General features: G+C 47.4%; 1 protein-coding gene across 19 annotated transcripts in view; it reads left to right on the top strand.

Moving 5' to 3' along the window:
• CACNA1C (calcium voltage-gated channel subunit alpha1 C) overlaps positions 1 to 27,254 on the top strand; it is a 639,436-nt gene that overhangs the window by 590,545 nt on the left and 21,637 nt on the right. For 13 of the 19 annotated variants that reach the window (XM_025400899.1, XM_025400903.1, XM_025400893.1 and 10 more), the window contains 8 exons: positions 6,148 to 6,180; positions 9,328 to 9,456; positions 11,556 to 11,621; positions 12,882 to 12,973; positions 22,977 to 23,142; positions 23,733 to 23,860; positions 24,829 to 24,925; positions 27,000 to 27,102. In XM_025400899.1, coding sequence (XP_025256684.1) covers positions 6,148 to 6,180; positions 9,328 to 9,456; positions 11,556 to 11,621; positions 12,882 to 12,973; positions 22,977 to 23,142; positions 23,733 to 23,860; positions 24,829 to 24,925; positions 27,000 to 27,102 — 814 coding nt within the window. Of the gene's footprint in view, positions 1 to 6,147; positions 6,181 to 9,261; positions 9,457 to 11,555; positions 11,622 to 12,881; positions 12,974 to 22,976; positions 23,143 to 23,732; positions 23,861 to 24,828; positions 24,926 to 26,999; positions 27,103 to 27,254 lie in introns of all 19 variants that reach the window. The other 6 variants (XM_025400905.1, XM_025400901.1, XM_025400900.1 and 3 more) reach the window with 2 other exon arrangements.

Below are 27,254 nucleotides of genomic sequence, written 5' to 3'. Positions count from 1 at the left end.
CAGCTGATTGTACCTGACCTGACACTTCAGTGTCCGACACTTTAGTTCCTACAGGCTCAGCAACCTGCTGTTGGGGTTTTTTCCAGAAATCTTGTAAAGCAAAGGCACCTAGAAGATGCCATGAGCTGGTAGTGAGGAGACACAGGCAGGCTCAAAGATACGTAGGGTGCCTCGAGAAGCACGGCCATTTCTGTTCATGCCCATTTACTCTCATAGTTGGCGCTCCCACCCTGGAATCATCTGTTTGTTTCCTTTTTGAGTCTCTGCCCCTCCCTGCCTCACCCACTGTCTGTTTCTCTGCCTTTCTTCTCTATCCTGTGGCCTCTCCTTCTGGCATAAGGAATTCTTTGATGCAGTTGGCACTGCTGGCACGCCGATTTCGTTCGTTTATCCTTCATGGGCTTTTTGTTGGTGGAGGTTGGTTTGTTTGAATGACTAGATGCTGGGCTGTCCTTCCCAGGGGAAGATGAAACTCCCAGGCAATTGTGTAATCAGTCTTGTTTAGTGTGTTTCTGGCGGGTAATACCACCTTGAGAGCCATCAGATTGCAGATGATAACAGTGAGACCCTGAGGCTTCAGCCACTTCCAGCCAGCAAACTGGTCACTGCAGCCAGCAGCACAGGGCATAGCTCTCAGCCATCCACAGCTTCGCACACAAAGCAGGAAGAGCAAAAGAGGGCCAGGAGCTGCAGCCCCATGCTGGGAGCCCGCTGCCAGTCCCCTTGGGGCCAAAGGCCCCTTGAGGGAAGTTCTTAAGGGGCATTTCAACTCAGTGTCTGTAACTCCAGACACACAAGAAAGGCAAGAAAGGCCCTCTCCTTCTAGCTGGAATTCCACTTGGGAGAAACACGAAAGCCCGTGGGTTTCCGACCTTGGGGAGGTGGCCGGGGACAGAGTTCTTTCCTTGGTCCCCGTCCATCGGTTTCCGACCTTGGGGAGGTGGCCGGGGACAGAGTTCTTTCCTTGGTCCCCGTCCATTTTTAGCGTTATCCTGGTGTATTCCCTGCCCTTTGTCTTCCTCTGCTCAGTGCTCCTCCCCCATCACTTCCGTCTCTCCATTCACACCAAACCAGAATGGGAATTCTGCTGAAAATTGCTTCCAGCGACACATATCTCATTCATTTGCTCTTTTGTCTGAAAGCCACTGGCCTCTACCCTCAGCTCCTGTCTATCCCAGCTGACGTGTGTTTAACCTTCGCCTCTCTTAGCAAGTACCTGTTCATTCAACTGTAGAAGTCTTGCAGTTTAAAACATGCTTTACTTTGGCCTCCTTAAAATATCTTGCCCTGCTGCCATCCCCAGTGGCTCCAAGAGTCAGCACCTCCTGACTCCTCCTGAGATAATGTGTTTCTCCTGGTGGGAAGGGGAGATAAAAGGATCATGCGGACCCACATACACACCCTTAACCTACACCTGCTGGCTCCTGACCATGAAGTTGGTGTCAGATGTTTCTAGCAGCCCCTCACCCCTGCCATTCCCAGCTCTCTCTGTGCACCAGCCTGACCCACCTCCTCCCAACCTAGATTAACTCCAAGGTCTCTGTCTCAAAAGCCCACCCCTTGGTCTTCCTCCACACCGTGACACCCCCCAACAGAACCAGCTGTTGTGTCTTGCAGATCAAATTGAGATTAGAGGTAGTACAAGCAGAGAAGTGGAGCATGGGGAGGGGGTACCAGCTGGATCGAGACCTTCACGTGGCTTGGAATGAAATTTATATCAAATCCACCTCCCTAAGTTCTGGACAAGACATTTAAAAAAATACAGCAAGGGTTCTGTAGCAGGACCACGATTTAGAGACTCACAATCCCATGACATTACTTTTGACATCTGTTTCAGAGGTGCGTGGAATCTCAGTGACACTGAGGTCATAGCGTTATTTCAATGGCAGCCATTGGAATTGGGCAGTCCTTTTCTGTAGGGCCAAGAGCCAGCCTTCCCTGGAGGAGATCAGAGGTCATCTGCACCTTTCAAAATCAGCCTGCCAAGGAGAATGCAGCCATGGCTTATGCTCCCTTCACAATGCTTTCTGGCCGCAGGAGAGTATATGGTGGAGGACAGCTGGGCTGGGTATTCCAGCCTAGAGATCTACTGCTCGGCCCCTGAATTTCTATAATCCTTATGCTTGGCTGGGCTTTCAAAAAATAATAATTATTTAAAAACTGTTTTTCGTATGGTGAAAAGCTATTTTTCAACTACCTTTTAAGTCTCCAGAGAGACCATGTAATGTGGCAACTCATCCCGCGGCCACCCACACCATCCTGGTGGGAAAATCCTCCACCTGGGAGGATCCTGTCTCTGCTGGCCTCTGGCATTCCCTGACTATCACCCCTCAGCATCCTAAATGTGGCCTAGACCTGGCGTTCCGATGAAAATAAGTGCACAGTGACTGCCTTCCAGAAACAAAGACTTCATCCACTGAGGTGTTACTTCTCATTTGACCCTGAGCTTAATTCAGAAAGACGGCTTTCCAGAGACCTCCTCTCATTAGCTGCCCTGCACCGCTCCTCTCCTCAATGCCACTTCTGCCAAACCAAGGCAATCTGCATAAGCATACTGAAGGAAGGAAATCGGCTCTCCTTTCTATTTGCCCTGAGCCTGTTACCTGGAACCACTAACCAGAGCTCGCTCTCTCTGAAAACGCCCGACCTCTGCCTCAGATACGGAGTAATAACCTCATTTCATTTATATCAATTACGTAAAAAAATTAAGTTAATTGCCCCGATATCGTGCAATCGTTGAAAATTACCAGATCATTAGAAAACAAGGATGAAAGAGTTGGCTGCTCAGAAATTTCTCCACGCCTACCATTAGTGGAGACAGTGCCGTATTAAAAATCAGCCAGAATGTTCAGGTTATGTAAGCAGCTCTGATGGCTGCTGTAAAAGGGGAATGCAGTCTCCAGGCTCGGGGCCGTATGTCTTCAGGGAATCCTACAGCCCCTTTCTTCCCCCAGAAAGACCACAGATGGAGAAACTACAAACTAACTCAAAGACCCCGGCAGCAAATCTGGGAAGGGGTCAGAGATTAATGGCCCAAGTATTGATGGCTACCAACAAATTCTGAATTTACATGCAAAGGTAGAACTGATGCTTTGTAGTTTCTCAAGGCGCCATACTTGATATTTAAAGAGAGCGGTAAACCACAGAAACGTGTCTCTGAGCTAAAAGTGCTGATCCTGGGATACCACAGATGTCCAACTCCAGCAAGTCCAATCTCTCCTTCCATCTCAGAAGGGGATTCACTTGCCAAGGGGAAAGGGTACCAAAGACCAACGATGACTTAGGTTCATGTAGGAAACGTCTAGGGCATCAGTAGACCTTGGGGGCCGTGGGGGTAGGGGCTGTGTCTTAGGCTGCTTCCTATTGTTACCAGGTAGAAATCACTCAGGTGTTGCTCTCTGATTTCATCGTGAATGGTTATTGGTTTTTGAGACCACAGACCTTGTAAACGTAGCTCCTCATGTGAAAACAAGTTTGTGTGGTGTTAGAGGCAACACTGTCTCAGCTAGTCAAAAATGCCCTGTGAACAGTATGGCTTAAGGCTCAAGAAAAAGTGAATCTTTGAGTCTCTAGATTCTTCCAAAGTTGGTCCCTTAGGAGAGTTGTCATTACCAGGGCGGGAGAATGCCACATAGATCTCAGAGAGTCTTCATTCCTCCTCTTTCTACTGTCCTCATAGCTGCTCCTGACTTTTTCTTGTCTGCTATTACAGAGACATGCCATAGGAAATGTTAAATCAATACATGTTATTAAAATACAAAATACTATCAAGATTATCAGAACAGACCTAAAGTCAAGTCTTGAAGTGAAATATGACTTAAATAGATGAGGTCTTAAATGGGAGCTATAAAATGCAACAAGAGAAAAGACAGTTAAATGTTTAAAAATCTAAAAATCCCAAATGAAGGATTCTGAATGTTTAAGAAGTAAAATTAAACCGGTTTTGTGGTTTTTTTTTTTTTTTGGATGCCTAGAGGTTGGTTCAATTAGGCCAGGTAAGCCAAATACCTGGGTGTGTTGTCAGAATTATCTCCATTTTGGTCCTGTTCAGGCTGGGATTGACCCAGAAGACCTTCAAGCATTTGCCCAGGGTTCTTAGAAGTGATGAGCAGCTGTGATGGTTTGCAGGATGGATCCAAGAGGCCAGCAATGGCTCAAGCTTCCTGGGAACTCTGCCCAATACTCTGGAGTTAACATGGTGTAGGTTACCTCCTTCTGGGCCTCCTTCCCTGCCCCACTGAAGCCTGAGAAACATAGAACTCCTTGTCCATGAGCAAAAGAGCCCAAGCACTGGGCCAGGAGCGGGGCAGAACGATGCCAGAGGGTAGCCAGACCCGACCATCCTGGGCAACTATCACACACCAGAGGAAAAGGGGTTTAGGTGCTTTGCCAAGAAATTTCTTCTGTGCATGCCTGTATGAGAGAGAGAGAGAGAGAGAGAGAGTGTGTGTGTGTGTGTGTGTGTGTGTGCGCGCGCACGTGTGTCTGTCTACCTATGTTTGTCTCTGTGTTCAAGCTCAGCCTGCTAGCCAAATCCTAGGGACCCCACACCCTGCAGTCACAAGGATTGACCTGGCAAGTGGAATCTTCATGAAGCAGAAGCTGAGATCTAGAGAGCCAGATCTAGAGTGTTCTGTAAAAGCCTAGAGAAGCGTCCCTTTCTTTCTCTTCCCTCACCTCACCCTATATCTTCACCATCCCCTAAAAGGACATCCTACCAACTAGCTATGAAAAAAAAAATTTTTTTTGCTGAGAAATCTGTTACCCAAGAAATATTTCCAGGCTGCAAGCAAATGTCTAGTTGTGCACATTTCCATCCTTCAAAAATTCCATTACACATTTTCCTTGTTTGTACCTTAAAAACAGAAATACAAGAGCAACCATCTGAAAGTGGAGGGTAAAAGCCAAGTCCTGATTTTCTAGAAAGAGTTAGCAGCTCAGATGGTCAAGATCGGTTGGGGCTGAGCCCTCTGGGCTGGAGCCCAAAAAGTAAGGGCGTCTTCCCAGAGCCAGGCTCCAGGAACCTGGGGAGAGGGCTGGCCCTGGGATACTCACCAGACGCCAGTTTCTTTAGCTTCTACCCCCAAATGAGTTCAGCAGTCAGACCCGTGAGAACAGCTTCCTGGGGTGTTCGTATCCTAAATTGTGTGCAGGGCTTTCAAGTTTAGAAAACAATTCAACACTCATTATTTCATGCCAATGGCCAGGGCTTGCCGCATCTATAGACTAACTGCTAAGCAAGGCCATCTCCTGCCTGAGCCTGAGCTTTGAGAACAAGCCCCATTATGGAGTGAGTTGAGGCCACCTCTGGAGGCCCTCCTCAGTGTTGACTTGAAGTCATTCTCCCCTAAACCTGAGACACCACTGCCCTTGGGCTGCTTTGCTTAAATATATGTGGGCAAGGATAGGCCCTGGGGTTAGCGAGGCCTCTGTCCTTCAGCTGGTCCTGCCTGGGGTAAGCAAAAGTGCATAAAGCCCAAGTCCTCAAAGGTTAACAATGGCTAATAAAATTAAAACAGGCTTGGCACAGTGGCTTACACTGGTAATCCCAGCAGTTTGGGAGGCCAAGGCAGGGGGATCACTTGAGGCCAGGCCACGAGTTTGAGACCAGCCTGGGCAGTATAGTGAGACCCTATCTCTACAAAAAGAAAAAAATTTAAATTAGCCGGGCATGGTGGCACGTGCCTGTAGTCCTAACTACCGGGGAGGCTGATGTGGGAGGATCATTTGAGCCCAGGAGTTCAGGGCTGCAGTGAGCTGTGATTATGCCACTGCACTCCAGCCTGGGCAACAGAGCTGAGACCCTGTCTCTGAAACAAAACAAAACCAAACAAAATTACAAACCTCCATCCACAAAATCCCAAAGACCTCGTCTGCTTATGTAATAATATTACGGGTGTGAGTTTTAAAGGTCTTAGGCAGGAGAATGCCTGTGGGTCCTTGTTTGACATGAGACCCAGCAACACAGACCCCACAGTCTCGGGGATGCCCCAGGACCTGCCAGGCCTACGCTTTCACGTTTCTTTCACTTGTTTCCTTTTGCCCTCTTCTGCCACTGTGTTGCTCCTGTGTTAGCCAAGACCTAGAGTACCAGGCATCTTCCTAGGAGGCTCATTACAGCTTATCTCTATCTGCCTTTCTTTAAAGCCAGCTGAACATACCCAATGCTCTCCCTCTATGGTAAGACCAACCCTCCCGACCATGCTCCCGGCTTCCGTGTCCCCCTCTAACACCCCTACTCTCCCCACCCTGATCTCCAGAGTCCCTGGGAGCCCTGCCTGGCTCTCACTGCATGTGGCCACCGTGTCTGCCGTGTGCCTTGCCTGCCTGTTCCCTTCTCGTGTGAGCTGTGAAGATGCTGTTTGTGCAGTGGTGGTGTTTTACCCCTGAGCTTTCCTTGGGGTGGTAATTCACTGTGATCTTGACTATCTAACAAGCCACTGGGAGAGAATGGGACCTGAGGGCCATTTCCTGTTAAACGCCCTGAGGACTCCACGGGCCAAAGCCTCTGACCTTAATCTGATGTGAGAAATTTGCAGAGGGTACCTATGAGAGCCGTGGGAGGGCTCCAGGGTAAGGAGGGAAGAAAGAGGTGTTCTAGCAAGGGGATGGAAGGGCGGACGATGATTCCTATTCATCAGTGTCTGCAGCTTCTAGCTTCCCTGTGCTTCAGGTGGAAGTCCACCATAGAAGGTTTAAGCTGGGAATTGTTACTGAGAGCATGATTGAATTTCCAGGCACTCCAACCTTGCTACCCCTTGCATTTTTCTAAATTCCTGAAGTCCATTAAAATTAGGCTACAGCCACTGTTCTGCAGCAAGCTGGAAGCAGAAAAACAAGCTCCGTTGATTGGATCACTGCTGTGGTAGGAGTCTCTGATTCGCTTTGGCTAACATGATAAAAGAGACGCCATTCAGTGTGACCTTGAAGCCTCCTTGACCCAGGCTCCTCCAAAAGGCTGCCGTTACGCATTTCAAACCGGGCAAAGTATGAGTTTTTAGAAGGACCAGTGGGGTTGACTGACCAAGCCGCAAAGTCCACAGACCGAGGCAAGCTTGGGTGGGTTGATGTGTTCGCCAGTGCAGCCAGGCAGGGCCAGGCAAGGCTGCCACAGGAAAGGCTGAGCCCGGGGTGCTCTACCCACTTCCTGGGGACGCTGCTTCCTGGATCAGCCGTCTGGATCTGCCTCTTTTTTGCATTGTCATTTGGTTTATTAGAGCAAATTGGTGTGTCCAAATGGCAACGTGTTTGTTCCCTTCTCCAGCAGCGTTAGGAAACTGCAGCCACAGGGGAGGGTTCTGAACAGTGGAATGGAATTCACACTGCAAGCTTGGTGTTTGGTGTTTTTTTTGTTTGTTTTGTTTTTTTAACTGAGCAGACCCAGATGCCCCTGTGGCACCAACTTCTCAAACTCTTGACACTTGGAGCTGAAGTTCTCCACTTAAGCTTGTTCTTTCTTTTTTTTCTCCTTTCTCGAACATGGTGGAACTGACAGCTGAGTTATAAAATCCTAAGCCTCCTCTGCATACTCCTCTGGGGGAACACAACCTCCTTTTAAGGAGTGAAAATAGAATTTCAAGTAGATACACAGGTGATAGAAATACAGAGATTAAGGGCATCAAAGGCTTCAGAACACACAGGCAGGGCAGAGCCCAGGGCAGGACAGGGCTGCTGCCTGCAGCTCTCGACCCAGCCCCTCAGGTACCCGTGCAGCAGGTCCTGAGACCCACCAGTCTGTCCCCTGCCTTGAGGGGAATGGGAGCCTTAGGAGGAACTGAGGCAGCTCTGATTTTGAAACATAAGGAATATTTTTGCTCTTCTCCTGTCTGGAAGGTCTGGAAAGCAGGAGAGGTCTCTAGCTTGCTTCTGTACAGAGTGGTGGCTGCCTCCGGGTCTCCCTGCCTCCCTCATAATCTCCTGTCCTGCATAGTGAGGGAAGCGGCCTCTGACGTCACACCAGGGCCGGCCAGAGCAGGCAGTACAGTTAGAAGGGCTTTAGTGCTGGATATTGCCAGAGAGAGTCTGACCTAGAAACAATTCAAGATAAAAGGCAAGGTAAAGCAAGGAGTGGGGAGGGCCCAGGTGGCCCCAGTAACAACCTGAGACCTCCCACCTCAGGGAGGTGTGGACGGGAACAGTAACAGGAAGCCCCGAGGGTCCATTCTCTCCCGGTGCCCGCAGGGCTGGGTGAGCTGCACTAGCTCCGGATTTGGCAGTGGCTCCCTCCTAGGTTCCTGCTCACTAGGCCGGTGTGGGCAGAAGGAGGAACAAGTGGGGAGTCAGCTCATGTTCTTAGGTTTGGAGGCAGAGGATGGCAGGGCAGCCTGTCCTGAGCCCTGGCCAGGCTTGTGCCCAAGCCCCCAGGTTCCCCCAGGTCCAACAGCAGCAGCCCAAGCACCTCCACTCGCCTTGGCCTGCACTCCACCCTTCCTCCCCTTCACCTTCCCTTTCCCCTTCCCCACCTCCACTCACCTTGGCCTGCACTCCACCCTTCCTCCCCTTCACCTTCCCTTTCCCCTTCCCCAGGGCCCCTGAGGGAGACCATCTGCAGGAGCATCACTTGCAAGGGAGGCCTCCCCTCTCCCTTCCAGGGTTTTGTACAGCCTGGAGGGTTGGAGCCTCCTAGAGGCCCCAGGGCAGAGGGGAGTAGGAGGGCAACAGCTTCAGAGCAAGGGCTGCAAACCAGACCCTCTTCAGCACTGAGTAGCCCCCTAATCCCTCCCTTTGGGACAGGGGCTGTGGAAAGTAGAAGGAGGTGATACAAGGGAAGTGCTGGAGTCCCAAGCAGCTGGGGCATGAGGCCCCTTCAGAGGGCCTCAAATGCACACATACCCACAGCTGGGAGAGAGGCCATCCACCAACCCATGTCCTCAAAGAGTGCTGGGCTCCACTTAGGATGCAGGACTCTCTGCCCAGACAAACGGGAGAGAGGCTAGGGCTGCTTCCTCAGCACTGCAGAGGCAGGGGCTCCCAGGGCAACTGGCTCTGGGCCTACACGATTCCAAAGCTTGTGGTAGTTCCTGATGGAGTTGTCTGTTCCTCCACCCAGGGCATTAAGAACTAGGAATGAAGGGGAAGTGGGGAGAGTGAAAACACAGGAGCACAGCCCAGCGGCCTGGGCACAGTCTAGCTCTGCAGAGAGTGGACTGAGCTGTCCACTCGTTACAGTGGGCGGCTGCCCTCCCAGCTGAGGGGTAAGTCTAGTGCAGCAAACCCTGGCCTGCCTTCTGCCACTGCCACTGAGGTCTGTATTTCTCGGAGGGGCCCTTCTGTTCTCACCCCCCTCTTGCTGTGCTAACTGCACCTCCTGTTGCCGACGGGTTCCAGAACGCAGAGGAAAACTCGCGCATCTCCATCACCTTCTTCCGCCTATTCCGGGTCATGCGCCTGGTGAAGCTGCTGAGCCGCGGGGAGGGCATCCGGACGCTGCTGTGGACCTTCATCAAGTCCTTCCAGGTAGCCGCCCCTCATGTCCTGCGGCCTGGGGATCCCAGGGCTGCCGCCTGGCCCAGAACACAGCTGGCACAGGGAGGAGCCCTCCACTCTGGGGCCCTGCTCCTTCCTCTGTGTGGCGGAACTCAGCTGCTCTACCTGGCTCCCTGTTTCCGCACTGAGAGGCTTAGACGAAGCGTGTGGTTTCCAAGGCAGGCTCAGAGCCCGAGAAGGCCAGGTGGTAAAGGAGGGATGGGAGCTACGGGGAGGCGGAAAGGGTCTGCCTTACTTTTAACCATCATTTATGTCTTTCTCCACAAGAATTTACTGGACCAAGGGGTTTTGTGGTAAGGAACAAACCTGAAAAACATGGGCCTGGACAACCTGGTGACCGCTATTGCCCTTCGAATTCAGCATTTTCAGAATCTGGCCCATCGCCCTCCTCCCCGCAGGCATTTCAGCAGCATCTGCTGACAGCACCTGTTATGTCCTCGGCCAGAGTCGCAGGACCCTGGTGTCCTCCGCTCGGCTAGACAGGCCTTTCGAATGGGCCCAGGACTGCCTGGCCACGTGATGCGTTCCTTTTCTCAGCCACTGTTTTCCCGTTAAAACAGAATGACAATCAGCCCCTGCCAGCTCGGAGGAGCCTTTGTAGGGTTGAAGTTAGGAGAAGCAAAGCTGCTGGGCCACTTGACTTCCCCCAGATGAGTGCTGAACCCCTGAAGGCGGTTCATGCTTCCCTGGGCTGGCGGAACGCAGGCTTCTTTCCCACCATGGAGGGGCCGCTCTCAGCCTTCCCCAGACCAGAATCTGTCAGGGAAGCTCCTTTGTGTGCCCCACCCCGGCCAGTCCCCGCCTGGGGACAGGGCGTGCCTGGGCCTGGTCTGGTGTGCCCATGGCTATAGCTGTAGCCAGAGGAAAGATGCCCATCCCCGCTCTGCCCCCGGCAGCCTCCAGCCAGGGACTGACCATCCAAGGCTCTCAAGGGAGCTCCCAATGGCCAGGCTTCCTCTGAGCCGCCAGGGCTGACCCCCGCCTAATGGTGAGCTGGGGCTCCTGCACTCCCAGCCCGGGTCGGCCCAGGCTCTGGGGATTCGAAAAAGTAGGCCCCAGTGGAAGCAGGACTGCCGCTGACTCTGCACTTGGGTGCACGCGGAACCCACGGCTGTGAGTGGCCATACTTGCCCTGACCCCGACATCTCCCGGGTCTGGGAAGAGACGCAGACTGGGTGACTGCGAGGGCCTGACGGTGGCACAGGCGTTCGGGCCAGGCAGCGGGCGCCTGCTCTGACTGCACCCTCTAGTGACTGGCGGCGGCTGAAGCGGCGCCTGGGAACACGGGCCGGGCCTCCCATCCCGGGGACCATGGCCTCTCCCTAGAAGTGTCGGGGGCTCTGGAAATGTAGTCGTCCTAGTTGCCAGGCAGATGATGCATTAATCGAATAGAATGTATGGAACCCAGCTCTGTGCAAGGCGTGCACTAAGCACTTTATCAGCCTTAAATCATTTAAACCACAAAACCTCTGAGAGGTCATTATTATTATTTCCATTTTTCTGATGAGGAGACTGAAGCTCAGAGAAGTTAAGTGCCCCAGCTCTCATAGACAGAAAGTGGCAAAAACAGGATTTGAACCCATGATCTTTCTTTTAAATTTTTCCTTATTAAATGTTTTCATTGCAATAGTAATACCCGCTCACTACAACTAGTGGGATAGAATGAAGCTGTGTGAAGGAAGGGTGTAACCTGCCACTACCCCACTCCTCCACAGGTAACCACAGTCAGCTGGGTGCTGTCCACGATTTCTCCCGCCTCGTACAAACATACCGCACATGTGTAGTCGGAGGAGGCTTTGCTCTTTCTTGATTGTTTTGCCCAGGGAGTGTCGCACTATGTGGTTACTCTGCGGCCTGCTTTGAAAACCCAGCTGAAATGGGAAGTCAGTTCCGGTTTCTCAGACCTTCCCCCAGGTTCCCCGTAGTCCTGTGGGACTCTTGGAAGTGTCCCCCAGCTCAAACCGGGCAATAGCTGATGGCCGCAGAGACAGGGATGCGGCGCTCCCTGGGAAGGGGCCCAGCTGGCCTCTGCACTCGGCCTCATGGGAGTCTCCTGCACTTCCTTCCAGGCCCTGCCCTATGTGGCCCTCCTGATCGTGATGCTGTTCTTCATCTACGCGGTGATCGGGATGCAGGTAGGGAGGCTCCCATCACGGGGCTCCTGGCCTCCTGCTCTCCTCCTCTCCTGCTCTGTCTCTTCCCAGTTCCCAGCACCACATTCCTTCATGCCTTCCTCCCTCCCTTCTCCCTTTCATTCCTGACTGTCCCTCTCCCTCCTCTTCCATTTTCTGAGGCCCAAAAAGCCACAGGAATGGGAACTTTCCCCAAATGGATCTCCTGTAGGTAACAGGAGAGTGGCCAGGTACAGAATACACAGCCCAGAGAGCTTCCCTCCCTGAGGCCTGGGTTCTGCTCTTGGTAGAGGAAAGACACTCCTGAGTTATGCAAGGGGCCTCGGGAGAGACACAGCCCCTTCTCAAGAAACAGCAGCAAGGTGTGTCTGCCCAGCACCCCTGTTTGTGTCCAGGTCTGATGGGCCTGAGAATTACCCCAACCAGATTCATTGGAAGCTAATGACTGAGAGGGAGGGAGGAAAGAAGAAGGAAGCAAGGAAGGGCAAAATCAACACAAGGCTCACCACATCAAACGTGCAGCAGTTTTCTGGGGCCTCCCCTCCCAGGTGCCCACTGCACCTTTCACCACAAACCTGGAGCTCTCCATTCCCGTCTCCGGGCTCCAGCTTGAGGTCCCAAGGTCAAACCTGGCAGGACGCCCACAGTGGCCCAGAGCGTTTCCTTGGCCGCTCCTCCAGGAAGTCCCCTACTTACTCATCGCAGAAAGACCCAAGATTCAGTTGCCAAAACCTTTTGAGACTAAAAGAGCTACCTTGATACCTGATAACAGTGGCAGTTTCTAAGATAAGCACAGCTTTAAAAGACCAGGAAAAAAAAGGGATTTCAGGAATGAATGAAGCCTGCCCTAGCCCCAGATCACTCACTCCACATCACTCCGAAATGCAAGAACTAAATTTGAAAGAGTGCTTGGGCGTGCAGCGCTGAAATAGCAAAGAAAATAACACAGTGCATCCTGTGTTCTGTCAGAAGCAGGGTCCCTGTCCCAGCATCCAGCACTCTCAGCCCCAGCTCCCACCGGGCTGTCGGGACCTGCCTGAGGCTGTGGGCTCTTTGATTCTTATGCTTGTCCAGTGTGGGGATCGTGCGCAGGGGCCGGGTGGGGCAGCAGGTGCCTGCCAGGTTGCATGGGAAAACTATTCAGCTTGTGGCGGCCAGTTCCAGGGACACCTGAGACCCCTGAAGAGACCATTGAACAATGGTGGGAAATTAGGATCCTCTCTGTCCACAAATCACTAAACACCTCTTCCTTCCCTCTCTTAGGTGTTTGGGAAAATTGCCCTGAATGATACCACAGAGATCAACCGGAACAACAACTTTCAGACCTTCCCCCAGGCCGTGCTGCTCCTCTTCAGGTGGGTCCCTGAGGACACAGGTGCACAGATACACACACACCTGCGTGGTGCCACACTGTGGCCTGGTGGTAGAATGAAAGGGAACTGTTTCCCAGGGAGTAGGAAGGGAGAGGATGCGTGCTTGGTGTCTGCCTGACAAGGAGGCCAGTGGGTCCTTTGTCATTTATGATAACTTTCTACAGAGAAACACACTATGCACTGGCACACCTGCTGGAAACCAGCCAAAACCATTAGGGGAGCAAAAGTCACATGCTGAAAGCAGCCTTGCTTGGAGTCTGAACAGGCCCAAAGCCAACCTGCCAACATGCTTTGCGACCTTGAGCGAGACATCTAACTTCTCTGAACCTCAGTTTTCTCGTCCAATAACTACGGATATCTATCACTATACCAGCACCTGTCTGTGCCATTTGCTGTGCTGGATGCTTATGTCCACATGCACTGGCGTCATCCTTATTTAATCCTCAACACAATACTAGCAAACTGAATCCAGCAGTACATGAAAAAGATGATACATCATGATCAAGTGGGTTTCATTCCAGGGATGCAAGGATGGTTCAACATATGCACATCAATAAGTGTAATACACTATATTAACAGAATGAGGGAAAAAAGACCCACATGATCATCTCAATAGATGCAGAAAAGCACTTGACAAAATTCAACATCCTTTCACGACAAAAACTCTCAACAAATTAGGCATAGAAGGAATGTACTGCAACACAATAAAGGCCACATATGACAAGGCCACAGCTAACATCACACTTAGTGGTGAAAAGTTGAAAGCTTTTCCTTTAAGATGAGGAACAAGACAAAGATGCCCACTCTCACCACTTCTATTCAACATGATAATACTGGAAGTCCTAGCCAGAGCAATTAGGCAAATGTTATCCAAATAGGAAAGGAACAAGTGAAATTTTCTCTGTTTGCTGATGACATGACCTTATGTATAGAAAATCCTAAAGATCACCAAAATCTATTACAACTGATAAACTAATTCAGTAAAGTTGCAGGACACAAAATCAACACACAAGAATGAGTAGCATTTATTTACACTAACAATGAACTATCTGAAAGAGAGATTAAGAAATCAGTCCCTTTTACAATAGCAACAAAAAACTAAAATACTTAGGAAAAAATTTAATGATCTATAAACTGAGAACTTATAAAACATTGATAAAAGAAATAGTTGTGACACAAATAAATGGAAAGATATCTTGTGTTCATGAATTAGAATAATTACTATTGTTAAAATGACAATACTACACAAAACAATCTACAAATTCAATGCAATTCCTATCAAAATGCCGATGTCATTTTTTATGAAAATGGAAAAAAACAATCCTAAAATTCATACAGAACCACAAAAGACCCTGAATAGCCAAAGCAATCTTGAGCAAGAAGAACAAAGCTGGAGGCACCACACTGCCTGATATCAAAATCTGTTACAAAGCTATAGTAACCAAAACAGCATGGTACTGGCATGAAAACAGACACATAGAGCAATGGCTCAGGATAGAAACCTGAGAAATGAACCCACTCATTTACAGCCAATTGATTTTTGACAAAGGTGCCAAGAACACAGAATGGAGAAAGAACAGCTTCTTTAATAGTGTTGCCAAAAAGGAAAAAAGGGAATTACTTTGAAAATCATCATTAGCATTAGACTTTTCATTAACAAAAGTATATATGTAATAGAAGACAATGGAATAATATGTTCAAAATTATGAGGAAAATGTATTCTTGAACCTGGCCCTGTATCTGCAATCTAATCAGCATTCAAGTAGCCAAGCAAAATACATTTCCAAGTGTTTAAGAACCCATAAAGTTTACTGCCCCACATAAGTCTTCCTTGAAGCAATTACTCAGGCTGTACTTCTGCAGAATGAAAAACAAATCAAAGAAATAGAATGAGCAGAGTAATGATATGAGTAAAAAATAATGAAGTTTATAGTTGTGAGTTTTGAACAAGGACATTATAAAGTTTATATAAAATCTACATAATTGTTAAGGGGAAAATGTACAAAACCTTAATGACAATTTGGAAGTAATATTTTATGTTACCTCAACAAGGTAGGAAGTGAGGTGGTAGAAGAATTAGAAACATGAAACCATGCTAAGATTCTTCTCTTGTTTGGTGATAAGAATAGATACTGTTTAATTCTGTACATAACTAAGGGAAAAGTGTGTATAAATATATATGTTAAATACTTAAAGGTCAATCACTAAAAAAATAGAAATGGAATGTATACATTCCAAACCACTAGAGGAAAAAGTAGATAAAGAAAACTTAGCAATTCAGCAAAAGGAAGGTAAAGCAAAAGTAGAAAAATAAATAAATAAAACATGGAAATTAGAATAATAAAAGGAGATGGCAGGAATAAGAACAAAGATAATTACTAAACTTATTGAGCTAAAGTTCACTATTACAAGATAGATACTCTGATGCTGGCTTTAAAAAATCTAGCTCTAGCCTGTTTATAACAGGTATAGTAAAACAAAATGACCTAAAGAAAATGAAAATAAAAGGATGGAAAAATGGATACCATGTAAGGCTCACAATGTAGATGTAATAATAGCAGTAGCAGAAGAAATAGAATTCCAGGTGAAAGGCATTAAACAAGACAGAGAGGGATTTTATACTGATAAAGGGTATAATCCATGAAAAACATGTAACGGTCATAAAACTACATGAGCCTAACAATATAGTTTGGAAATGTATCAATTACATATTGATAGAAGTATAAGGAGAACACACACACACACACACACACACACACAGTGGAAGATTTAATACAGGTAGTAGAGCATGACAGATCAAATAGACCAAAACAGAAAAAAGGGTAAAGAATATCTAAGTAATACAAGTAACAGACTTGATCTTACAGATTTATACTCAATAAATGGCTAAAAAACCACATTATTTTTAAACACCCCAGAAACATTCACAACAATTAGCCAACATTTAAGTCACAAAGAATTTAACAAATTCTAAAACTGCTCTTACTTTGATATAGCAAAATTAGAAATTAGCCATAAAAACAATAACCTCTCCAAAATCTACTTAAAATTTTGGCACTCTTCTTAGTGACTCAAAGCTGAAACTACCATCTGCAGTCATGTGCCACATGATGACATTTCAGCCAATGACAGTCTGCTTAAAATTACAATGGAGCTGAACAATTCCTATCACCCAGTGACGCCATATATCATCACCCAGCGCAGTGTCTCACTCAGGTGTTCGTGGTGCTGCCTGTCGTGTGAAAGTATAGCTTGGCCGGGCGCGGTGGCTCACGCCTGTAATCCCAGCACTTGGGGAGGCCAAGGCAGGCAAACTACCTGAAGTCAGGAGTTCGAGACCAGCTTGGCCAACATGGTAAAAACCCATCTCTATTAAAAATATAAAATTAGGCCAGGCGCAGTGGCTCAAGCCTGTAATCCCAGCACTTTGGGAGGCCGAGACAGGCAGATCACGAGGTCAGGAGATCGAGACTATCCTGGCTAACATGGTGAAACCCCGTCTCTACTAAAAAAAATACAAAAAACTAGCCGGGCGAGGTGGCGGGTGCCTGTAGTCCCAGCTACTCGGGAGGCTGAGGCAGGAAAATGGCATGAACCCGGGAGGCGGAGCTTGCAGTGAGCCGAGATCCAGCCACTGCACTCCAGCCTGGGCGACAGAGCGAGACTCTGTCTCAAAAAAAAAAAAAAGTATAGCTTATACAATTATGTACAGTACATAATATTTGATAATGAGAATAAAGGACTGTGTCACTGGTCTATATATTTACTGCACTATACTTTTATCATTATTTTGCAGTGTACTGCTTCTACTTATTTTTTTTAAGTTAACCGTAAAACAGCCTTAGGCAGGTCCTGCAGGAGGTATTCCAGAAGAAAGCATTGTTATCATAGGAGATGACAGCTCCATGCGTGTTACTGTCCCGGAAGACCTTCCAATGGGACAAGATGTGGGGGTGGAAGACAGTGATATTGATGATCCTGACCCTGTGTAGGCCTAGGCTAATGTGTGGGTTTGTGTCTTAGCTTTTAACAAAAAACAAAAAATAAACAAAAAAAAAAGGTTAATAGAAAAAAAAAAACAAAATAAGGATATAAAGAAAAATATTTTGTACAGCTGTACAATGTGTGTTTTAAGTTGCGTTATTACAGAAAAGTCCAAAAGCTAAAATAATTAAAAAGCTTATAAAGTAAAAATGTTACATTAAGCTGAAGTTAATTTATTACTGAAGAAAGAAAAGTACTTTTTATAAATGTGTGTAGCCTAAGTGTCTAGTGTTTCTAGTCTCCAGTGGTGTACGGCAGTGTGCGGTCATGTCCTAGGCCTTCACATTCACTCACCACTCATTCACTGCTCCACCCACAACAACTTTCAGTCCTGCAAGCTCCATTCATGGTATGCGCCCTCTACAGGTGCACCATCTTTGAATCTTTTTTACTGTGCCTATTTTACTACTCCTTCTCAGTGTTTAGGTATGTTTAGATACACAAATACTTACCATTGTGTTCCGGTTGCCTGCAATATTCGGTACAGTCACATGCTGTATAGGCTTGAAGCCTAGGAGCAGTGGGCTGTGCCGTAGAGCTGAGGTGTGTAATAGCTGTGGCATCTAGGTTTGTGTGAATCCACTGTATGCTGTTTGCACAACAACAGAATTGCCTAACCGTGCGTCTCCCCATTGTTAAGTGACACAGGACTGTACTTAGAAACGAGAGCCAGAGCACCATATCTGAAATGTATGAGATGCATCAATCAACACCAAAGAAAAAAATTCAGAGCCTAAAATTTATTTATATTTATTTAAAAAGATGTATATTAAATAAGCCAAAAGATGGGGGAAAGAATAGTAAAATAATCCCAGAATATGAAGGAATGCATTTTTTAAAGTAAAAGCATAAATTAATAAATTATGGATTTTATCAATAAACCCTAAAGCTGATCCTTTGAAAAGACCAATAAACAGACAAACCATCAAATCCAATTTTTAAAAAAACAACAACAACAACATCAGGAATGCAAAAAGCAACGTGATTACAGGTGTGGAAGTGATTTTTAGAATGATAAGAGAATCTCATGCCTCTGTTTTGTGGCACCTCAGAGGTGATCAGCTGCTTCAAGAAGAAGCAGAAGGTCTCCTTCTCAGCCAGTGGCTGCCAGAAACTCATTGAAGTGGACAGTGGATGCAAACCAGACCTTTTATGAGAAGCATATGGCCTCAGAAGACACCGGCGCCACTCTGGGTGAAGAATGGAAGGCTTATGAGGGTCAGATCAATGGTACAAATGACCTGCGAGGTTTCCCTGTGAAGGAGTGTGTCCTGACCTGTGGTTGTGTCCACCTGCTACTGCATATGGGGCATTCTGTTACAGACCAAGGGGAACTGCAGAAGGAAAGCACAGATTGTTCAGGGTTGCATTGTGAGTGCCAATCTGACTTCTTAATTTGGTTTTTGTAAAAAGAGATGATAGGGGAGAGAGAAAGACTAGACTGACTGATACTACTGTGCCTTTTCACCTGAGGTCCAAAAGAGATGGCACAGTCTAATAACTTTTCATTCCGTGTAAAGATGATGTCCACTAGTGAGTAAGCCCCTAAACAAAGGATATCAGGAACCTAGAACCAAAGCACCCAAGACTCGGCATCTTCTTACTCCACATGTCCTGCAACACAAATGCTGACATATTGCTCTGAAGAAACAGGACACTAAAATAAAAATAAAAATAAGTAAGGCTGGGCGCGGTGGCTCACACCTGTAATCCCAGCACTTTGGGAGGCTGAGGCAGGTGGATCATGAGGTCAGGAGTTCGAGACCAGCCTGGCCAAGACGGTTAAACCTGTCTCTACTAAAAATACAAAAATTAGCCAGGCACAGTGGCAGGCATCTGTAATCCCAGCTACTCGGGAGGCTGAGGCAGGAGAATCACTTGAACCTGGGAGGTGGAGGTTGCGGTGAGCTGAGATTGTGCCACTGCACTCCAGCCTCGGTGACAGAGCAAGACTCTGTCTCCAAATAAATAAATAAATATAAGGAAGAGGTTAAACAATATGCTGAACTTTTGGCCAAGAGAATGAAGGAGACCAAAGAAAAATGCCAGGAACAGATTTCCAAGACGTGGAGGCTATGTTCACTGGGAGCTTCTGAGTCTATCAAAAATAAGATTTTCACCAGGCATGGCAGCTCACACCTGTAATCCCAACAATTTGGGAGGCTGAGGTGGGAGGATCAATTAAGACCAGGAGTATGAGACCAGCCTGGGCAACATAGCAAAACCCCATCTGTAAGAATAAAAATAAAAATATTAGCCAGGTGTGGTGCCATGCGCCTGTAGTCCCAGCTACTTGAGAATCTGTGGCGGGAGGATCACTTGGGCCCAGGAGTTTGAGGTTACAGTGAGCTAAGATGGCTCCACCGCACTGTAGCCTGGGTGACGAAGTGATATCCCATCTCTAAACACATACACACACACACACGATTTTTCTAAGAGTAGCAGACGAATAATATCAGACTTCAAAAAAGAAGACAGAGAACATCATGAACAAATTTGTGCCAATCTATTTGAAAACCTAAATGAAGCAGATGCTTTTATGTAGAAAATAAGAATTATAAAATTACCTTAAGAATTAAAAAAAAAAACAACTACAACAGAAATTGAAAAGGTAGTCAAAAATTTAGCCTTTGAAAAGGCCCAAGATTCAATATTTTTATTTGTGAGGCCTACCAGACTGTCAAGGAGTGCATCATTCCAATGTTATATAAACTTTCCAGGAACAGAAAGTTGTAGAAAACCTCTTCACTCATCCCATAAGACTAACACAAAGCTAATGCCAATAAGAAAAAGAGAAGGCCGGGCGCAGTGGCTCACGCCTGTAATCCCAGCACTTTGGGAGGCCGAGACGGGCGGATCACGAGGTCAGGAGATCGAGACCATCCTGGCTAACCCGGTGAAACCCCGTCTCTACTAAAAAATACAAAAAACTAGCCAGGCGTGGTGGCGGGCGCCTGTAGTCCCAGCTACTCGGGAGGCTGAGGCAGGAGAATGGCGTAAACCCGGGGGGCGGAGCTTGCAGTGAGCTGAGATCCGGCCACCGCACTCCAGCCTGGGAGACAGAGCCAGACTCCGTCTCAAAAAAAAAAAAAAAAAAAAAAAGAGAAAAAAGCAAGCAGTTATAAATATGAAAATATGTACACATAACTGCCATTGCTTGCAGATGACAGGCTAATTCAAGTAGAAAATCTATGCAAATTAACTAAAAACCTTTTATGACAATAGAATTAATCAAGTGGAAGATTAAAAGATTAACAAAGAAAAATAATTGTTTTCCTGTGCTGGCAATAACTAATTAGTAAATGTAATAGACAAGATCTTATGCTGTCACTTTTTCAGTATTATTATTTTATAACTCTTACCCAATAAAATAAGACAAGAAAAATAAATCAAAGGATAAGAATTGGAGAGGAAGAAACAAAATTAAATGCCAAAAAAATTGATTGCCTGTGTGTATATACAAGAAAAATTACAGAAAATTGTTAAAACTAATAGGAGAGTTCAGCAAATATTCCATAATATGACATCAATTGTATTCCCTCTATATCAGCAGCAAATGGATATAGCTTCTAAAATATAATGTTGAAACTATACCATTTTAAATGTACAACAAAATAAAAGGAAGGATATGCCACATTTCTGGCCAGGAGACTTAATATCATAAAGATGTCAGGATTCCCCAAGTTAATCGATATCCCAATGCAATTCTAATAAGACTCCCAACAGGATTACTCATAGAGCCTGGAACTGACTCTACTGTGTCTATGGAATAGAAAAGGAAACTGAATAGCCAAGACAAATGTTGAAGAACAACAGGTTGGAAGGACTCCTGCACTGTGAGAAGGCAGGACTTACCGTAAGGCAACTTACTATGAAGACAACACAGTACTTCTGTACCAAGATAAACAAATAAACCTAAGGAATGGAATGGAAAGGCTAGAACACAACCTACACACCTATGGAAATACAACTTATGGCAGAAGAAATATTTCAATTAAGTAGGTAAAGATGTACTATTCAATAAATAGTATTAGTAAAGTGACTTATCTATACAGAGAAAAATAAAAGCGTATTTCTACCTCATATCAAACATGAAAATAAATTTCAGGTTAGTAAGTTATTGTGAAAAACAAAACTTTAGAACCGGCCGGGCGCGGTGGCTCAAGCCTGTAATCCCAGCACTTTGGGAGGCCGAGACGGGCGGATCATGAGGTCAGGAGATCGAGACCATCCTGGCTAACACAGTGAAACCCCGTCTCTACTAAAAAATACAAAAAAAACTAGCCGGGCGAGGTGGCAGGCGCCTGTAGTCCCAGCTACTCGGGAGGCTGAGGCAGGAGAATGGCGCAAACCCGGGAGGCGGAGCTTGCAGTGAGCTGAGATCCGGCCACTGCACTCCAGCCCGGGCGACAGCGCGAGACTCCGTCTCAAAAAAAAAAAAAAAACTTTAGAACCTTTAGAAGAACATAGAAAAGAATGTCTTTATGACCTAAAACAGAGAATGATTTTTTAAACAAGATGCAAAAAGCACAAAACATAGAGGAAAAACTATAAATTTGACCTCATTGAAATGCAAAACTTAGATTTACCAAAATACATCATAAATAATGCCAGAGATAAGCCACAAATTGGAAGAAGCTATTTCTGATGCATATAACTAACAAAGGATTAAGAATAGACATGAAACCACCATGAGACACCACCTTACTCCTGCAAGAATGGCTGTAATTTAAAAAATAAAAAATAATAGATGTTGGTATGGATGTGGTGAAAAGGGAACACTTTTACCCTGCTGGTGGGAATGTAAACTAATACAACTACTGTGGAAAACAGTATAGAGATTCCTTAAAGAAGTAAAAGTAGAACTACCATTCCCTCCAGCAATCCCACTCCTGGGTATCTACCCAAAGGGGAAGAAGTCATTATATGAAAGAGACACATGCACACACACGTTTATAGCAGCACCATTTGCAAAATGATGTAATGGACTTTGGGGACTTGGGGAAGGGTGGGAGGATGGTCAGGGATAAAAGGCTACTGCTTGGGTGATGGGTGCACCAAAATCTCAGAAATCACCACTAAAGAACTTGTCCGTGCAAGCAAAAACCACCTGTTCCCCAAAAACTATTGAAAATTTTTAAAAAGAATAGAGAATAGAATATCTTAAGCACCCTACAATCGAACAAGAAGACATCCTGAATCAAACAAGCAAAAACATGAACATGCAATTTAATGGAAGATAAAATCTAAATTCTCAACCCACTAATCATTTTATAACCAAATTAAAACAGCAATGACATATTATCTCACACGAATTATACGAGCATCACTTAAAACAATTCACTAATGAACAGATGAGTTTGTAGTGTCATTTCTCCTACACTGGTAATAGGAGGTCTAAGTTGGACAAACCCTTCGAGTTCAAGGAATATCTAGTAAAAATGAAGACGCGTGTACTTTAACTGGCAATTCCACTTCTAAGTGGATACCCAAGATATAAATCTGCATGTTTATTGCAGTGTTTTTTGTACTAGTAAAAGAAAAAAGTGAAAAACCTAAATGTTCCTTAACAGGACGGTGGATTTTTTTATGGTAAGTTCATAGAGCATACTCCTATACAGCAGTTAAGGTGAATGAACTGGAACTAAAATACATCCAAAAGGCTAAGTCTCAAAAACATCATGTGGATTGCAAAAACAGCAAGTTTTCGGAAAAGATGCAGTTTGTTACTGTGTATATAAAATGTAAAATCTTCAAAATAATGCCATGTGTTTGCATATTTAGCGAACATATCAGAGCATTCGGGGAATGATGAACATCAAGTTCATTTTAGTGATTCCCTCTGGGGAAGGAGGAAAGGGACAAGCGGGGAGGGATGCAGAGGACCCTCCTTGGCGTCTGTAGGATGGGCTGCATGGATGTGGCTCTCCCTCCCCTGTAGGTGTGCCACCGGGGAGGCCTGGCAGGACATCATGCTGGCCTGCATGCCAGGCAAGAAGTGTGCCCCAGAGTCCGAGCCCGGCAACAGCACGGAGGGTGAGACACCCTGTGGCAGCAGCTTTGCCGTCTTCTACTTCATCAGCTTCTACATGCTCTGTGCCTTCCTGGTAAGCCAAGGGGGAACTCAACAGCTAGCAGCCATGAGTGCCCAGTTCCAGGGCAGCCTGAACCCTCCGTCTCTGCAGCTCATGGTCAGGGCAACCCCATCAGAGGAGCTGGCTTGGGAAGACTAAGTTGGCAGGAGTGTCCGGCCACATGGAGAGAAAGGCAGAAAGCCCTGGGCCAGAGTGAGCTCCACCAGCATCTTGCTTGTCCATTCTTGGCTCTTGTCACGCTGGCATTGTCCCAGAGGACACAGGGGACATGTGGAGGCCTAGAAAGAACTATACTTTTTTGGCATCTTTCTGAGGAGCGAGGAAAAGGGGATAAAGTCCCCTCTGTCCTGTGCAGCCTTGCCCAGCAGCTCAGTAGGAGGGAAGCTGTCCAGCTTGTGATGTGGGTTCATCACACACAACTCTCAGGGAAGCTGTGTCAAGTTTATGTCCAAGAGACCCAGGTTCTAAGGCTGGTAGGATGGATTACCGGTCTTTAGAAATGTTGGCTTCTGCCATCCGTGGGCCCCGGCTGGCAAGGGGGTTCCAGAGGCAGGTGTGTAGGAAGATCTTCTCCCAGCACCTCATTGTACTGTTCCCCGCAGATCATCAACCTCTTTGTAGCTGTCATCATGGACAACTTTGACTACCTGACAAGGGACTGGTCCATCCTTGGTCCCCACCACCTGGATGAGTTTAAAAGAATCTGGGCAGAGTATGACCCTGAAGCCAAGTAAGTTCCCAGAGGGAAGGCCTGATTCCCTAAGCTGAGAGAGGGTATCGCCGACCATACCTGCAGGAGGGGCTCACGGTTGGCCAGCACTGGGTGGATCAATTAGAAACACCAAACTGCATCAAACCCCAGGGTTTGCCAGCAGGAGGAGGCCTGGCACCTTCAATTAAGTCAAGAATATATCTACTAGGCTGGGTGTGGTGGCTCATGTCTGGAATCCCAGCACTTTGGGAGGCTGAGGTGGGTGAATCACTTGAGGCCAGGAGTTCAAGACCAGCCTGGCCAACATGGTAAACCCCCATCTCTACTAAAAATACAAAAATTAGCCGGATATAGTGGCACATGCCTATAATCCCAGCTACTCGGGAGGCCAAGGCACGAGAATTGCCTGAATCCGGGAGGCGGAGGTTGCAGTGAGCTGAGATTGCACTACTGCACTCCAGCCTGGGCAACAAAGCAAGACTCCATCTAAAAAAAAAAAGAAAAGAATATGTCTACTACATTCAGTTGAATGGAAGGACAGGAAATTCTAGTATCAGGAATAACTAGTTAAGTGTTCAAGTTAGGATACACAGGGCCGGGGAAAATGTCGACTCCATTCCTGCTTCTGGTCTAAAGATCAATCACATGCGGCTGACCCTCAGTAAATACCTTTTGGTCAGAAGGTTAGTTTATTCAGTCAGCAAGTATGTATTGAGAATTCCGTTGCACTGCTAAAATCCCTTCCACTTTGAACATAGCATGGGCAGAAAAGTATTCATTAAAATCTAAACACATGTATATGTATATTGGTTTGGGGCTGTGCCATGCAATTCTGCAGCTCTGCACTGAGTGTCACTAATAGTGCCACCACACAGTGCTGTGTTGCCCATGTGAGTGGGCCCCACCCCTCAGGTGCATGCGTCCTGCGCTGCTGGCAGAGACCATGGCTCTCTGATACCCTGTCCCTCCCCTCCTTCCTCTTCTAGGGGTCGTATCAAACACCTGGATGTGGTGACCCTCCTCCGGCGGATTCAGCCCCCACTAGGTTTTGGGAAGCTGTGCCCTCACCGCGTGGCTTGCAAAGTAAGAGATAACCAGGTTCATAGGAGGAAGAGGGAAAATAGGGGAAGCGAAGTGCCCATTTCTTGTGATCCTTAAAGGGAATGAACATACTAGTGTATGTGCCTAAAGATTACATTTTAAGGATCCTTCCAGCTCTAAATTCTCAGACTCTGTAAGGGAATAACGGAGTGAATGCCTCCTGTCCCGGCGAGCCAGGGATCCAGTCCTGGATAAAGGACTTTTTCAGCCCGTCCCACTGCACCATCCGGGCATCCTGGGGCGGGAGACTCCCCAGCCTAGGCTAGAGGGGTTGGGCGTTCTTTGCCTGGAGGTGGAGGGCAATTAGAAAGCCCAGGCATTGACCTCAGGGGCCTGCGAGTCCTAAAACTGTACATAAAATCACTAAAATACAAAGTGTCCCAGGGGGGGATCTCTCGCTTTCCTCAGGTTCCGTAGTGAGACCATGACCCCAAAAACAGAAAGTGTCATTTCCATCTCTCCCCTCCTCTCTTCTGTGGCCATTCTGCGCGCCTTGTTGGGGCAGCAATGAGCTGACAGAGAGGTGGGCGAAGGGAGACCAGAGGGCTGGAGAGAGGAGGAAACTCAGATGGCAGAAGGATTCGGCTCTGTGAGAATCCACTCATGGAAAGCGCAGATTGAGGGAACACAGAACCTTCTACTTGTGCTCTGTTTACTGAGTTTCTTCTCATTTGTGCCTCTACTCAAAAAAAAAACAGATTTTAAGAGATTTCCAAGGGCATAGAAAATATCAGAAAAAAAGGAGTATAAAATAAATGCAAGGTACAAACACCATGCAAGGTGAGGGTGGGCAGGGGTGCAGCCTGGAGGGGCCAAGGTGCATCCGTTGTGGCCTCCAGATGGGCCTGGGCAGGCGGAGGCCTGGGTGCGAAACTTTCCAGTGGCCACGATACAGTTCACACCATCCATGAGACTCACCAAGATCTGGTCACTCAGGAAAAGTGTAACCCTTCTAGACACTGAGATTAGCAGGAGGTCACCGTGTGAGCTGACGAATAGCCCCCTTGAGCATGCCCTCGGCATGGATGCCGTGGTGAGCTTCACACCGCGCTTGCTCATCGTGACCCAGTGCATGCTGAAGGCCCCACACCAGAGCTCAGTGCCAGGGAAGCCTGTTCTGGGGGTGTGCTAGGAAAGAAGAGGGCAAGACAGCACTATCCAGTGTCAGCAGGCTTCTGCTCCAGCTTGATGCAGAAGCGTATTTGGCAATACACAGAGAGGACATGTAGCATCTCCTGCAGGCAAAGCTCCTGTGATCCCTTCTCTTCTCTGGGCTGTGGGTGAATGCTGCCTGGCAGGTGGGCTCCCAGCATGTGCTGGCGTGCAGCCCGTCTCTGCTGCCACTGGAGAGCGCACCTGCACGCCTGAGCAGACTTTCGAGCAGGGCGCAAGGTTGGGTGGCCTTCACATGGTTCTGTGGAAGTGAAGGTCTAATGAGGACAAATATCATACCTCTCCCACTCTGTGAGGAGAGTCACAAGTGGTTGTGGCAAAGGCAAGATTCTCCCTGGAATGCTTCAGGGATCATTCACTCGCTGTCCACTCCAACAACACCCACACAAGCTGCGTGTCTCCCCCAGCATCCTCTGTGTTAGGCCATCCTTGCACTGCTATAAAGAAATACCCGAGACTGGGTGATTTGTAAGAAAACAGGTTTAATTGGCCCACAGTTCAGCAGGCTGTACAGGAAGCTTGGCACTAGCATTCTGCTTCTGGGGAGGCCTCAGAAAGCTTCCAATCATGGTAGAAGGCAAAGGGGAGGCAGGTGCATCACATGGAGAGACAGGGAGCAAGAGAGAAGGGGGACGGACCACACACTTAAACAGATCTCATGAGAACCCACTCACCAAGGGGATGGCACCAAACCGTTTATGAGAAATCCACCCCATGATGCAATCACCTTCCATCAGGCCCCACCTCCAATTCTGGGGATTACAGTTCAACATGAGATTTGGGCGGGGACACAGATCCAAACCACATCACTCTGCCACGGTGTTCTGTGGTCCCCTAAGCACCACCTGCCGTCATCACCGGCTTTGCTCCCCTTCCCCTGCAGCGCCTGGTCTCCATGAACATGCCTCTGAACAGCGACGGGACGGTCATGTTCAATGCCACCCTGTTTGCCCTGGTCAGGACAGCTCTGAGGATCAAAACAGAAGGTAAGGGCACCCGTGGGCACTGGGAGAGACACTCAGAAGGTCTAGCAGACAATCAGAGAGGAGCTCGGCAGCCTGCACAGTGCTCGAGGGACCTTCCTGCCCCAGACAGCATCCGAGCAGGGATACAGGGGTGACCTGCGCTCCAGGACATC

Source organism: Theropithecus gelada, chromosome 11, assembly GCF_003255815.1.
Source record: "Theropithecus gelada isolate Dixy chromosome 11, Tgel_1.0, whole genome shotgun sequence".
Lineage (NCBI taxonomy): Eukaryota > Metazoa > Chordata > Mammalia > Primates > Cercopithecidae > Theropithecus > Theropithecus gelada.
Note: the sequence above shows the minus strand (reverse complement) of the source record. Positions and strands in the feature narration are given on the sequence as shown.